The sequence below is a fragment of the Trachemys scripta genome, chromosome 1 (assembly GCF_013100865.1).
Source record: "Trachemys scripta elegans isolate TJP31775 chromosome 1, CAS_Tse_1.0, whole genome shotgun sequence".
NCBI classification, from domain to species: Eukaryota; Metazoa; Chordata; order Testudines; family Emydidae; genus Trachemys; species Trachemys scripta.
The window spans coordinates 70,978,833-70,993,382 of record NC_048298.1 but is presented as its reverse complement, the minus strand read 5'-3'; the positions used below and the strand labels follow the sequence as shown (position 1 = coordinate 70,993,382).

General features: G+C 38.6%; 1 protein-coding gene across 1 annotated transcript in view; it reads right to left on the bottom strand.

Moving 5' to 3' along the window:
- Nucleotides 1-14,550, bottom strand: part of PTPRQ (protein tyrosine phosphatase receptor type Q) — a 205,334-nt gene that overhangs the window by 83,919 nt on the left and 106,865 nt on the right. The window contains exons 38-41 of the mRNA XM_034764828.1: nucleotides 13,565-13,710; nucleotides 1,967-2,135; nucleotides 815-1,108; nucleotides 213-488 (exon numbers count right to left, since the gene is read on the bottom strand). Coding sequence (XP_034620719.1) covers nucleotides 213-488; nucleotides 815-1,108; nucleotides 1,967-2,135; nucleotides 13,565-13,710 — 885 coding nt within the window. The remainder of the gene's footprint in view (nucleotides 1-212; nucleotides 489-814; nucleotides 1,109-1,966; nucleotides 2,136-13,564; nucleotides 13,711-14,550) is intronic.

Here is a 14,550-nt window from a genome sequence, read left to right as displayed (position 1 = left end):
CCCTCTAAACTCATCTGCCAGATGTTGCAGGTTTGTCTCCCTGCCTTCTACAGAAGCAGTGGTGTGTCTGGCCCCATGCCCCAAGGATTTTAGAGGATCAACCAAGATAGCATCAGCCATGTGGAAGCCCTACATCTCTGCACCAGCTCTGGGGTCCTCTATTTCATACATTTATTTCCAAACAGCATGATAGGATTTTATTTATCACTCACCTGACTCATCCGTGTAAAAGTTAAGCGTAGCATAGGGACCAAGTCCTCTGATAGTTCTTGCAGCAGCAAAAATACTATACAGTGTAAATGGTAAAAGATCTTCTAGGATGATAGAATTATTGGAGGTAGACCAAGAATCATTCCTTTCTGGTCCATATAACTTTAAATCATAACTCATTATGATACCATTTGGTTGGAGAGGAGGCTCCCAGGACAACATAACTGAGGTAGATGAAAGATTCTTATACGTTCTGATTACAGGTGAAGATTCAGGGACTATAACAAGAAATGAGAAAACAAACAGAAAAAAACCTAAGTTATCCCACAAAAAGGTGAATTATGGTGGAAAATATCTTTAAATATCAATTAACTTTGTTCTCTTATCAGTGCTAACTTCTACTTCATGGCCTCAATGAAGCACTACAATAAATCTGCATGACAACAGTTATTGTGGGTTGCTTTATTAGTTAATTTAACAAAAAAAATTAACAAGTATATTAGTAACATTATTTCATAAGAAAACAACCTAATGATCAAAATTTTTAGAAGGCTATTTGCTGTTAATAAAATTCTTTAGGAATTAAAAAAAATCCTAAACCTACCATCTTCTTCAGTTTTGATGTGTAGTTTCACAGTGTGCATTTTAGAAGATCCCTTCACAGTTGCTGGAATGATTTTCAGAATATAATCGGTGTACTTCTCCAGCTTATCCAAAAACATGCTTGTATTGTAAGTAATGATAGACAATATCTCACTGTCTGTTTGTGTATCCCATAAACTTAGTGAAACGAGGAAGAAGACTATACCATTTGGCTGGGATGGTGGAAGCCAGCTTACATTTATAGCAGTTGAAGAAACATTTTGATATGTCAGACTTTCAACAGGGCCATCTGGAACTATGGATTAATAAGCAAAAATAAATAGATCTGTTAGTTTCATAACTAAATAATAACATAATATTTCATAACTAATAACAAAAATAAACACTCAAAGTGTTGCTATTAGATCAACTTAATCTCTAACATTATGTATTCAATGTTTTATTACATTATTTTCGTGTCTATAAATAAAACAAGCTTTTCTTTGATCATCTATGTTTTGATATAAAAAACAAAGCATCTTGAATGTATGTATACGTAACTATTTGTATATATAATATAATAATGTTAATTATTAAGGGGAGAAAATCTTTGTGATAGTTTAAGACAGATTTTCTCACTCTTTGTGCCCAGAGAAGAAAAACTGCTTTTGATGCTACACTACAAAGAGAAGAGACTCAACAGATCAAAATGTCCTTTAGGAAGGGTTAAAGATTAGTTGCTTGATAATTAAGCTTACTCTCAAATTGTCATGAAAACTAGATTGGCCAAAGAGAGGCTGAACTGTAGGGTTTTGTATTGATAATGGTTATCCTGATAGTTAAGGTGGAGAAAATAATGGTGATAGGTTCAAAATGGAACTTGGAGTTAAGAGTCTGCTCAATCTATTGACACAAAGAGGTCTCCTTCAGATACTAATGCTAAGGTTCATGAGAATGATCTATCCCCATTCTAGGCATAGGAAATACCATCAAACCCATGCAAAGATAAATGCTACAGTATGGTAAACAGTTTTTTAAAATGGCATTCACTGTAGTACTTCTTTTTAACCTTTTCATACCAAAGAATGCAATACTTTTTAAAAGTTCTAGAACTATTTCATAATGAAAAGCTTGGATGTACATTTGAAAATTTAAAATAGAGATGTTTACATACTATCTTGATCTGTATATACGTGTATTATCTCACTGGTCTTGTTTCCATTTCCAAAGGCAGTGTCTGCAGTTAACCACACAGTATAGTAGCTGCATTTTGCCAAATTGTCTAATACTGCAGACAGAGATTTATTGTCAACACCACTGTCAATGTCTTGGCTGGTGAAATTCTAAGGAAAAGAAAGGAGAAGGATATCATCTTTAATCATTTACAAACAAATTGATATTTCTTTGTTACTTTCATTTTCTCTATCTATCCATCCATCCATCTATCTATCCACCCATACAACTCATTTTAGACCATTTACTAATCATAAACAGACACTTCAATTCTCTAATGCTCAAGTCAGCCACACTGATTCCTGTTTAATGCAGTCAAATAAATAATTGTATCTTTTCTATCTAGTTTCCTATCTAGACATTACACATTTATATGGCTGAGTCTCTTTCTAACTTGGCTCTGTTTACACACTATTTCTTTTAAAAAAAAAATATTTGGTAAAGTGAATGTATTTATGCATATCAAGGGGGGGGGGGAACAGAAAGTGTACCAACTATAAATTATTGACAAAAAGATACCCCACCAGGACTAGAGTACCTGACTTTCTTCAGTATTAATGTCCAACACTTTACTCAAACTGATAGAGACTGTTACAATAATTGAATTTTACATCACCCACCAGAGGGAACACATACATTCCTTTGCTTATAACACCACCAATTTGGAAATAGAAGAGAAAAATCAATTCATTTTTATGTAAGAGCTATTAAATTCAAATAAGCTCAATGGGTCAAATCCTCAGTGACTGTAAAGGAAGATGACCCAGCAGAACCAGTGCAATTCTGCAGTGGCCCAGGAATTAGGGACCCTATTTAGGGGACATGCAGCCATGTGGACAGTCAGACTCTGCCTTGCCAGGACTTCCTGTGACTCTGCCTAGTATTCAGGGTTCAGAGACAGGTCCCATTCTAGTGGACCTGTGACTATGCATATCCACCAGCCACTCTTCTTCTATAGAACAGTGAATGTGTGCACCAGTGGTCAGGACGAACGCAGCCCTTATATTTTAGAGGCAGCTGTGACATGTCCTCAGGGGGACAGGATTCTTCCCAAGCTCCTGTAAAGTGCACAGTCCAGCCATTTGGGCTGCTTCTTAGTTCCAATATTTGGCCCCTCAAGCACCAACAGTTCTTTAAAATCAGAGTTAACTTACTGTGGTTTATACCTTGTTAAAAAAAAGGGGGGAGGGAGGGCAGGGATAGAAGGGGGGAGTGAAGAAGTTTCTTTGTTTTTAGCACTATATATTTAGAGAACGAGCTGACTTACTAAAATGAGATTTTTTGTGTGTGCGCACATTTGAGGATGAAACATTATGAAACTGCAAAAAATGGCAATAACATATATTTCTGAAAGAGGCACTGTGATTCTTTATCAATTTGGCTGTGACCTCTCCTGTGACGGCTTTTGGTTTTTCAACAAATAATCTTAATGTCTATTACCCCTATGTCATAATACACATGTTTAATTTTACATTTGACTAATTTCTTTACTTTCATGCTGGTGAAACTATTTTACTTCTGTGAATAACAAAGGGCCAAACTCCCATTGACTTCAGTAGGATTTGCCTGTGAATATCTGAAGGCTGAATTTAGCCCAAAGTTATTACAGTGAAACATGAAACATCCTACATTGACAGCACTGGAAACCAAAGTCCTCTTCTGGTACATTGAACAGGTGCAGCACAAATGGAACAATAAAAGTGTCTCTATGCCAGCCCACTAATGCACCTGAACCCTGACTTGCAATTTGTCTATATTAGGAAAAGAGGACGAGGGTAGGTCAGAGTTACCCAACAAGTTAGCTAATCCAGACCTAACCAAAACCTTTTCCCTAGTGTAGATGCAAGTTAATGCCTTTTGCCTCAATGTAGCTCAGTAGTTCTCAAACTTTTCATACAGCAAGCCTCTGAGTGCGACCCCCCCCCACAAGTTATATATTAAAAACACATTTTTTATATTTAACTCTGTAATAAATGCTGCAGGCGAAACAGGGTTTGGGGGTGGAGGCTGACAGTTCACGACCCACACGTAATAACCTCACAACCCCCTGAGAGGTCACGACCCCCAGTTTGAGAACCCCCGATGTAGCTGATTAAAGTTAACGCTAGTGGGACTCTCACTTTGAACTTGTGTAAATGACTATACAAGATTCGGGGCAATGGAGAATCAGGCCCAACATACTTAAATTAAATTTTCTGATGTCCAACTATACGAAGATAGTGACTCACCTGTGAATGAGAGCACCATTCCCTTTATTTTTGATGCAGGGGATCAGACAAAGGGCAGGAATTAATTCCCTGACTTTTAAAGATAAAATTTCCAAGTACTGAAGAGAGTTTTAACTTCTGGATTTAATAGTTCACCAGCTATAAATCTCATGCAAAGCTTTAAAAATTTACCTTTATATTTTCTCAACAGTTTTGCATTTGGGCATAGAAAGCTATAGCTAACCTATCTGAAAGCTATAACACTATTTGGTGTTTCACTGAAACCCTATTTTGAAGGGAGTGTAATTGTAGCCGTGTTGGTCCCAGGATATTAGCGAGACAAGGTGGTGAGGTGATCTCTTTTATTTGACCTTCTGTTGGTGAGAGAGACAAGCTTTCAAACTGTAGAGAGCTCAATGTGGGTCGAAAGCTTGTCTCTCTCACCAACAGAACTTAGTCCAATAAAAGACATCACCTCACCCACCTTATCTATCGATTTACAAGGTAGACCATTTAGTCTGGCAGCCAAGGGGCAGAAAACTCTAACTCATGATATGACAAAATATTAGAAAAGCATGCACAGATAGCGAGGGGTGATGGTGACACAAAGAGCTACTGGGATGCAATTTGCAAAATAATTAAACTTGCACTAATTGTATTCTGGGGATTTATCATTATAGGACATTTTACGATTAATTCTGGCTGCAGAGGAGAGCAAACTGCTTAGGACTTCTTGGCAAACTGAAGCTACAGCTGAAAAAAATTCTTCTTCTGCTTCCTTCCTTAATCAACACACAAAGAAGTTTTGGAATAGCAAAGTATCATATTATTAAGAGCAGATAAGTGTAAGCAAGGCACATAACCAATGAAAGCATTTGCAGAAAACAACATTCTTCTTGGCCCAGGAAGCATTTCCAGCTACATAATGTCATAGCCAGTGATATACGGACATCTCAGAGCTTCTAATCTTAAGAGTAAGCTTGCGTCACTGCTTTGCTAGTATCATTTCTTTCCATTCTCCCTTGCTCTGGGCTTGTCTTCACTGCATTGTTAGTTCCAGTTAGAATACTTGAAGTACTACACTTGTGTTAGCCTAGGTTGAGCCCACATGGCAAAGGCTACCTCAGTCATCCTCAAGTTACTGTGTGCACATGGTTGCAGTACTGACTCAAGCAAAGGAGTTTGCCTTCTGGGGGCATAACCCTTAGTTCTTAGCACTGCACTATTCCAAGCCGTTCCTTCCAAACTTCCATGATGTATTTCAGGAAACCATTTTCTGTCCCTTCTAGCCATATGGGTTGAAGTAGTGTTCACCTGGCAGCTTACTGCAGCACCTCACTTCCGCACGTGTTGATTGTCTGCATTCTGTTGGAAATCCAAATCTTGAACAATGGATCCATGGCTTTTTCTCAACCAGCTCTCCTAGTCCCCATGCCGGGTTTACGGTGGCAGAGGCAGCTGGTGTGAGGCAAGAGATGGCAGCTCCAGGGGCCCAATCCTTCCCCCCCCATCCAGCTCCTAGTTCCCCTGGCTGGGTAGGAGCAGCAGAGGTAGCTGGTCTGTATCAGTGTTCCCACATAGGAAAGATTTCTCTTAAAGTGCATTAATTGTGATGGTGATGCTGGAATAAAACTGTGTTGTTAAGTTCCCCTCTCTCTCTAGTGCGGCCAAAGCACTCACAGAAACAAAGGATTCAACAAAGAAAAATTTTATTCAAAATAAATCACACTAGCAGTCCTTCTGCTTTAAGCCAAGTGTCATGCACCCAAGTAGCACTGTGCCATGTCACATATATGGAGAGTGCACGTGGTCATCACTCCACCATTGTTACATGGGGGTGGGGTGATGAAGGTAAACCTGACCATGGAACTGGCAAACCCCCTATCCTGGGGTCACTAGCTGCAGCTTGTGGGATCATGGAGGAGAGTGTGTGGTTGTAGGATGAGGCTGGTGCTGGTGCTGAACCTGGGGTAGTACAGGGGCCAGGTTGTTCTGTCACCTGCTGGCCATAATGCTCAGAAACATGACCATTTGCTTCTGATTCTCCTCACACTGCTGCTGGGTGTCTTGCTCTTACATGGCATGGTCATGGGCAATGTACTAGGTCATCATGAGCTCTTTTCTTCAGCATCCTCTCAGCTGCAGTCTGGAATTGCCACTCCTGCTCCAGCATTTCCCCCTCTGAAGCAAGAAAAGGCAGTGACACCTTCCACCAAAGTCCTTATGCATCTCCATCAGCAGTCTGTCCCTTGTCTTCCTCCTTCTGCTTTCTGATTCAGTAGCCTGGCACTGACAGTCAATAACCTTCTGCAAGGGTGGGTGATATGTACTTGTGCAGAAGGGCCTGTAACGCAGAGAAACAGTATATAAACCTTCTGTCCATGGTAAAAAAAAAAAAAAAAAAAAAAGGAAAATATCTTCCCTTTAATTTGTGCATCACAGCAAGGTATAAGCTGAAACCTGTATCTCAAGGCCTCCACTCGGCTCCATAACCAATACTCTCTCCTTTGCTAACTTCCAGGTTTTCTGATCATACCAACAATATAAGTGCTTTACATATCCTGGGAACAGTGGTATGGACTGCCTCTAGTTCCAGCTTGAGAGAGTGCAAACTACTATATATGCACCCGGCAATTGCTTGCACTCAGCACCAATCCTGCCTTCATGGGCATTTGTATACTTGTATTAATAATGCTTGGTTTGTGCACATACAGCAGTGCGTTTTACAATAAATCTCTGTTAATTTCCCTGCTTGGAATCCAGCTTGGATTCTATGTAGATGCAGGGGGGAGGAGGAATTGGAGACTGGGGTAGGGGTGAGACATAATGATAGTTGTCACACCCAGCAGGGACAGTAGAGGCACCATTAATGGGTGCCCAGGTGTGGAGTGGGAGTAATGGTGGTTTCCCATGCCCATCAAGGAATGCAGCCGGATCAGTAGCTGAAGCACACCCTCTGAATGCCTGGGGGGAAGGATGGAGGCTGGGAGTGGGAAGTGGAAATGGTGGTTTCCATGTCTAGAAGGGAAGCTATAATTAGCATTTGCCTGCCCTCTACCACACAACACTCTCCAGTAGAGACTGGTCCTACACAGGCAATGCCAAGCCCCTTATGCCTTTTCTCCCCAACCATAACAACAATGGCGAATTGAGTCCTCACCTGGCTGAGACAACACTGGCTCATCTGCCGTTTCCTCCCTGTCCCATTTCTCTCTGATCTGTTTCTCTGTTTCCTCTCTGGAGTCCTGGGTGAGTTGGAGTGGCTGTGGCATCCACTGGTGACCATCAGCCTCCACCTCACCTAATTTCACTGTGGCAGGCGACAGTCCTGGCTCTGGGTCATCCTAAAGGTCCTCCATCCTCAGTCAACTTCCCCAGGGGCCTTTGATCTGTCCAGGGTGTAAATGGGTTCCATACTTGGGGCACTGGAGAACACCCAGTTGAACTGCTTGTAGTGCAGTGAGCTTGTCGAGGTCTCCCCAGACTTGGAGTTCTGGTCCATTGCCCGGTGGTACAGTGGCTTCAGGGATTTGATAGCAGAGCTAGAACAAACACTAATGATGTGGAAAGCCCCGTGCAAAGCAGGGGTCTGAATGTTGAAGTGGGGTATTTATGCTGGCTGCAGATAACCCCTGGCCTGAAGGCTGGGTGGATAGACACAACAAATAACCTGGGCTGGAAATTTTGGGAAGGCATTAGGGGACTCCCAGCATCTGAGTTACTAGTTCAAGATTCAACAGCACTCAGCTGTCAACCCATACCCCCTTATGGACTAGATGGCTTGATTGTAAAACACACTTAATTCGGGCTAGAGATTTTTGTACATGGATGCAAATTGGGTTAAGGACAACATTCAAGTTATACCACGAGCTTACACTGAAGAAAAGACAAACCCTCCCTATCTCCTGGCTCTTTTTCACTTTCTGTATGTCTGTACGCGTAGTGAACAATAAACACCTGGTAAACCATAGGATGCCATAACGCATATTCCAAGAAAGACAGAGAATGGAAAGAAACAATGTTACCAACAATGCTACTCTAACCTTCACTCTCTCAAGGTTAGGATCACTAAGTTGAACATCAAGAGGTAATCTCAAGGAAAACAAAAAATAGTACTAAAATTTCAATTATATGGATAGAAATGTCTGGATGAATTAGTTAAAATTACATATTCACTTGAAAGTTTGGTGCCTACTCTTGATACTAGTGACCCTCACTAATTATGATACTGAAAAACATTCTTTTATTTTCCTCTATTTTTAAAATTTGTTTATTTTGAGTATTTAACAGTAGTTCACTATTTCAATGGAACCACTCAAATGCTTTAGTTAAGCACATGCTTAAGTGCTTTACTGGATGTGGGGGCCTGTGGGTATAATTAGCTTCACTGTTCTGTGGATACTCTTTCCCCAGGGCCTGCAAAAAGAGTGTTCACCAGTAACAGCAGCAGCCACGCTGGAAGTGATACAGAGAGAGAGAAGGCAGGAGAGTTCCTGGAGAAACAGAAAAGAGGGGCAGGGCAGAGGAGGGGGCCGCAGCATGTTTGATGTTGTTGCTGTCAGGCCCACCCAAAAGATGCTTATAAACACCAGTGAGGAGCAGAAATATCTTGATAATTTTTTTATTAAGGAATTTTAAAAATGCATGATATACTATTTAAAGGAGGCTCTAACATAATCGTTTTAAAAATAATTTAGTTTAAACAAAATCAAGGGAATAGTATGCCCTTTAAAACTTCAGTTAAAATGCATTTAAGTTACTCAAAAAAGCTTTAAATTACCAATATAAATATGGAAAAAGAGGTTTGGTTAGGTCATTCACCTTAAGAGAAAAAGATTTAAACTCAGCTAGAACATCAGTCTGTAAGTTTATTTGTAAATAACAAATACATTAAGGCAGAGCTGAGTTTTGGACCCGATGAAGCCAACAGCCACAGGACTCCTAGCTTTCAGAGGAGCTACACATGTAAAGGAGAACCTCAACTTTCATTAAGACAAGCATGGGTCAGATCTTCTGCTGGTGTATACTGGCATAGCTTCACTTCCATCAATGTGGCTCTATCCATTTATGCCATCTGACAATCTGACTCTGGGTTTCTAGTAATAACTGATCACTAGGGTTGAAAGGAACGAGCAGCTGAGCACCATTTCTGCGGTAGGAAACTGAGACCAAAGATTTCCCTATCCCAGCACATACTTATGTAAAACTAGTCAGTTAAATTTGAGGTATATTCCAAATAATCATCTCTTTAATCCTCCTTGCAAACTTCAGGTCAGCTCTGTGCATATGTGACACTGGTGTGCAGGAATAGGTAATATTTTGGAGGTAAAAAAACTGTTTTGCAGGTCTGCCCTAAGAAAGCTATTGCCAGCTCTGATTAAAGAAATACAGGATTTAGTAAAACAGGACAGGCATTCAGTTCATTTCTAAGAACATGGAAAAGAACACACATGAAGTGTTCCCTAACTGGTAAAGGCAGGTAATTGTGAAGATGTAGGATCAATTTTCAAGGTAAAAAAAGGCTCTCCCTACGTGAAAAGCCCAAGTTAGCTGGGCTTCTAAACTCTCTGGCATAGTGTTTGAATCATTTAAACAAAAAGTATCTTTAGCAAAAAAAAAAAAAAAAAATGAATACACCATCGTTATCTTAATTGTGGCTTGCTTCTAAATCAATGATCAAATATGGAGATAAGGGCATTACAAACTTTTAGCAATTACCGTTAACCAAAGTAGAACTAAAAAGCTAGAGCTAGTGATAGAACATTGCCCACTTTTTGTAGAGGAGAATCAATAAACAGCTATGTGTACTTGTTTTCAACCACAGAAGAGATGGTTTGTAGAATAAAGTATATGGATAGATTTCTTTCTCTACACAAGGTGCCAGGTAAAGAATATATGAAGCAACCAACAAAGTTCCTAAAATTGTAATATGTAGAAATTATATGGTGGAATGACATCTCTCACTATGTTTTTGTGTTTTATTTCTGAATTTTTATCATGTAAAAATTCATGAAAGCTGTTTAAACAGAAATAAAAAGTGATGTACGGAATCTGGTCTGGTACTGATCATCATAGAATAAAATGGATTCAGAAAAATGGCTGCATCAAGGTATGCGCTTTTAGCAAACCACATTAGAAGTTATGATCAGTTAGAAGCATACACTGGGCATGCAATAAGCACCGCTATGAAAAATGAAACGTGGACATGCAAAATGTGCCAAGGAAAAAAGTAACAGATTAAAAACATTTAAAACCAAACTTTTTCAAGATGAAAAGGTTAAACAGTCCTTCAAAATGAAGGCTGTAACTGACATTAAATGCCAATTTGAAGTCTGGGTTTCTCTAAGGTCATAGCTTCACATTGTGCCATCGCCCATTCACCCTATTCTCAAAGAGAATAAGATACTTATGCTTACCCTGGCCTGCTAGCAGGACTAGCAGATAAGAGGAGCAGAAAGGATGATTTGATGTGTATGCTTACAGTCATATTTCAGATAGGAATGCACCCATAAACTCAAACCCAACTAATAGGTCTAATTTTACTCCTAACAGACTGTGCGACCAAGGTACTTCTAGCTAACTCACATGCTAATTATTACATTGTGAATTCCTTGGAGCATGAAATGAGTCTTCTCTATGGCTCCCATTCTGCAATCAGATCTACGTGGGCAGAAACTTACACTCATGCAGAACCCCACCAATTTCAATGGGGCTACACATGAGTGCAAAGATTGGCCTGCCCAGAGCAGATTGCAGGAGCAGGGCCTATATTTGCAGAGTGACATGTAAACATATATCTTCAGGAAAATAAATATCTAAATCCAGTAAGCGCTAACTGTAAAATTATGCCACATAGATCAGATTTCTTGTTTTGTACTTTGCTGTCTTCATAACCTTACATTTCTTCATTTTCTTCCACAAACACAAAGCTTTTAACCAAAAATTTATTAAGGAAAATTATATTTTCTTGAATTATATTTGCATATAGTAATATATAATATAATAAAATAAAGAACAAATCAATGATAAAAACAACAAGGAGTCCAGGGCAGATTTATTTGGGTATAAGCTTTCGTGGGTAAAAAATCTCACTTCTTCAGAGGCAAAAAAAAAAACGCATTCAAAAACAAAACAATGTAAAACTTTAGAGCCTACAAGTCCACTCAGTCCTACTTTTTGCTCTGCCAATCGCTCAGACAAACAAGTTTGTTTACATTTGCAGAAGATAATGCTGCCTGCTTCTTGTTTATGTCACCTGAAAGTGAGAACAGGCGTTTGCATGGCACTGTTGTAGCCGGCGTTGCAAGATATTTATATGCCAGATGCACTAAAGATTCATATGTCCCTTCATGCTTCAACCACTATTCCAGAGGACATGTGTCCATGCAGATGACCGGTTCTGCTCAATAACGTTCCAAAGCAGTGCAGACCGACGCATGTTCATTTTCATCATCTGAGTCAGATGCCACCAGCAGAAGGTTGATTTTCTTTTTTGGTGGTTTGGGTTCTGTAGTTTCTGCATCAGAGTGTTGATCTTTTCAGACTTCTGAAAGCATGCTCCACACCTCATCCCTCTCAGATTTTGGAAGGCACTTCAGGTTCTTAAACTTGGGTCGAATTCGGTAGTCATCTTTAGAAATTTCACATTGGTAGCTTCTTTGCATTTTGTCAAATTTGTAGTGAAAATGTTCTTAAAACAAACAACATGTGCTGGGTCATCCTCCGAGACAGCTATAAGGTGAAATATATTGCAGAAAGCAGGTAAAACAGAGCAGGAGACATACAATTCTCCCCCAAGGAGTTCAGTCATAAATTTAATTAACGCATTATTTTTTTAACAAGCGTCATCAGCATGGAAGCATGTCCTCTGGAATGATGGCCGAAGCATGAAGAGGCATATGAATCTTTAGCACATCTGGCACATAAATATCTTGTGACGCCAGCTACAACCGTGCCATGTGAACGCCTGTTCTCACTTTCAGGTGACATTGTAATTAAGAAGTGGGCAGCATTATCTGCCATAAATGTAAACAAACTTGTTTCTCTTAGCGATTGGCTGAACAAGAAGTAGGACTGAGTGGATTTGTAGGCTCTAAAGTTTTACATCGTTTTATTTTTGAGTGCAGTTATGTAACAAAAAAAATATATTTGTAAGTTGCACTTTCATGATAAAGAGATTGCACTACAGTACTTGTATGAAGTGAATTGAAAAATACTATTTCTTTTGTTTATCATTTTTACAGTACAAATATTTGTAATAAAAAATAATATAAAGTGAGCACTGTACACTTTGTATTCTGTGTTGTAATTGAAATACATATATATGAAAATGTAGAAAAGCATCAAAATATTTAATAAATTTCAATTTGTATTCTATTATTTAACAATACAATTAATCGTGATTAATTTTTTTAACTGTGATTAATTGACAATTAATATATATCATGCATAAAGTTAAGATGAGTCTGAGAAGTACCTACACAATAAACCACATCCTAATCCCCAGATTGGGGGACGGATAGCTCAGTGGTTTGAGCATTGGCCTGCTAAACTCAGGGTTGTGAGTTCAATCCTTGAAGATGCCACTTAAGGAATCTGGGGAAAATTCAGTACTTGGTCCTGCTAGTGAAGGCAGGGGGCTGGACTCGATGACCTTCCAGTTCTAGGAGATAGGATATCTCCATTAATTTATATTTTTTATTTATTCATAACTGATAAACAAATGCATTTCTTCCATAATTTAAAACAGTGTAGACTAACCTCATTTGTCTTCTATGTTTTAAAATAATATGTTATAATTATGTTAGAAAGAAAAATTGTTTTCTGCAGAGACATTTAATAAGGAGTAACAGACTATGAGGCAGTATTCTATCCTTCCCTATGGCAACACTATCTTCTGATTTTCATTATTGCTCAAAAAATACATTAAAAACATATAAGAATGTCATTTCACTAGGCACATATCATTTCACTTTGCAGCCTAGAACACGAGATCATTTATTCTACATGAAATTTACTCTATTTTTTTTGGTATGCATTAGTCCCTTCATGCTTAATAGCACAAATGCTCCTTGAGATGCATAGGAATTTTGAAATTGCAGGATACCACAAATATAATTTCAAGGTGAGGGTTAGGCTAATGCACTTATCCCTTTAATAATATGCTAAAAATCAAAATTATCTGGTAATGAGGTGGGAGTGAAAAAAGAATATGACATTAACTGTACAGTTTAATCTTGGTTTAATCTTTTATGATAGATTAAAGATTCAAAGAAAAGTAAATGCATTTTTCTGTACTAAAATCTACAAAAATGATATAAAAAGAAACTTACCTTTATAAAAATTCCTGAATTATTTTTGTAATAAACTGAATAATATTGTATAATCCCATTAGGCCTTTGAGGAGGGGACCAGAAAACCATTATTGATGATGCAGTGAGGTTTCTGTACATGACATCTTTTGGTGGATCACTTGGTGCTGGAATAAGATTAAGATTTAGCTTATGTAACATAAGTTTTTGTGCTTTTTATTACCCAAGATTTAGACTTCATTGACTTGAAAAAATGTTATATTAAAGCATAGATCCTGTTTCTGGAGGAGGTGGGAAAGGTACAATTGAACTAATGGCTACCAATACACTTTGAAAGCCCTGATTTTCAAAGACATTCATTTTTCAGAGAGAGTCAAAGACATGCTACATCTACATGCACAAATCCAAGTTTATGCACTCAGTGAACCTATGCAACTGGAGATGTGTAAGTGCGTGTACTTACTGTTTTATGCAAATATAAATCCGAATTCATGCATATGCACAAAGCATTACGCATGCATGCAATCTTCTTAACAAATGTGTTTCATGTGTATACAGAGTCCTTTATGCGTGTTTCATTAACTAAAATAAGTTTTTCACACTTTTTACTACCATTAGCATTGTAGAGCCAATACAGCTAGGGAACTGTGAGTTAGATTCTATTCTAGCTCACACCATCATTCACAGAATTATTGACTAAGATACTGATCCTACAAATGACTATGTGCAGAAAACTCCATGTGCTTATTCAGAACCACACTTCGGCCACTAAGGCTCCACAAAGGTGCAGAGAAACATGCACACAGTTAATTGAAGGATAGGGACCTAAGTTTCAGTGACAGAATTGTTACTATTGGTGACATCAGAGCCAGAAAGGAACTAACTTGAATTTCAAAGCTAAGTGTACAGTGTTGCCTCCTAGAAAAAGACCTTTAACTTCTGAAGTATATGAAATTCATTGGGATCAAATCAACTTGGAATCCCATAATGCCATGTTTATAAAACTG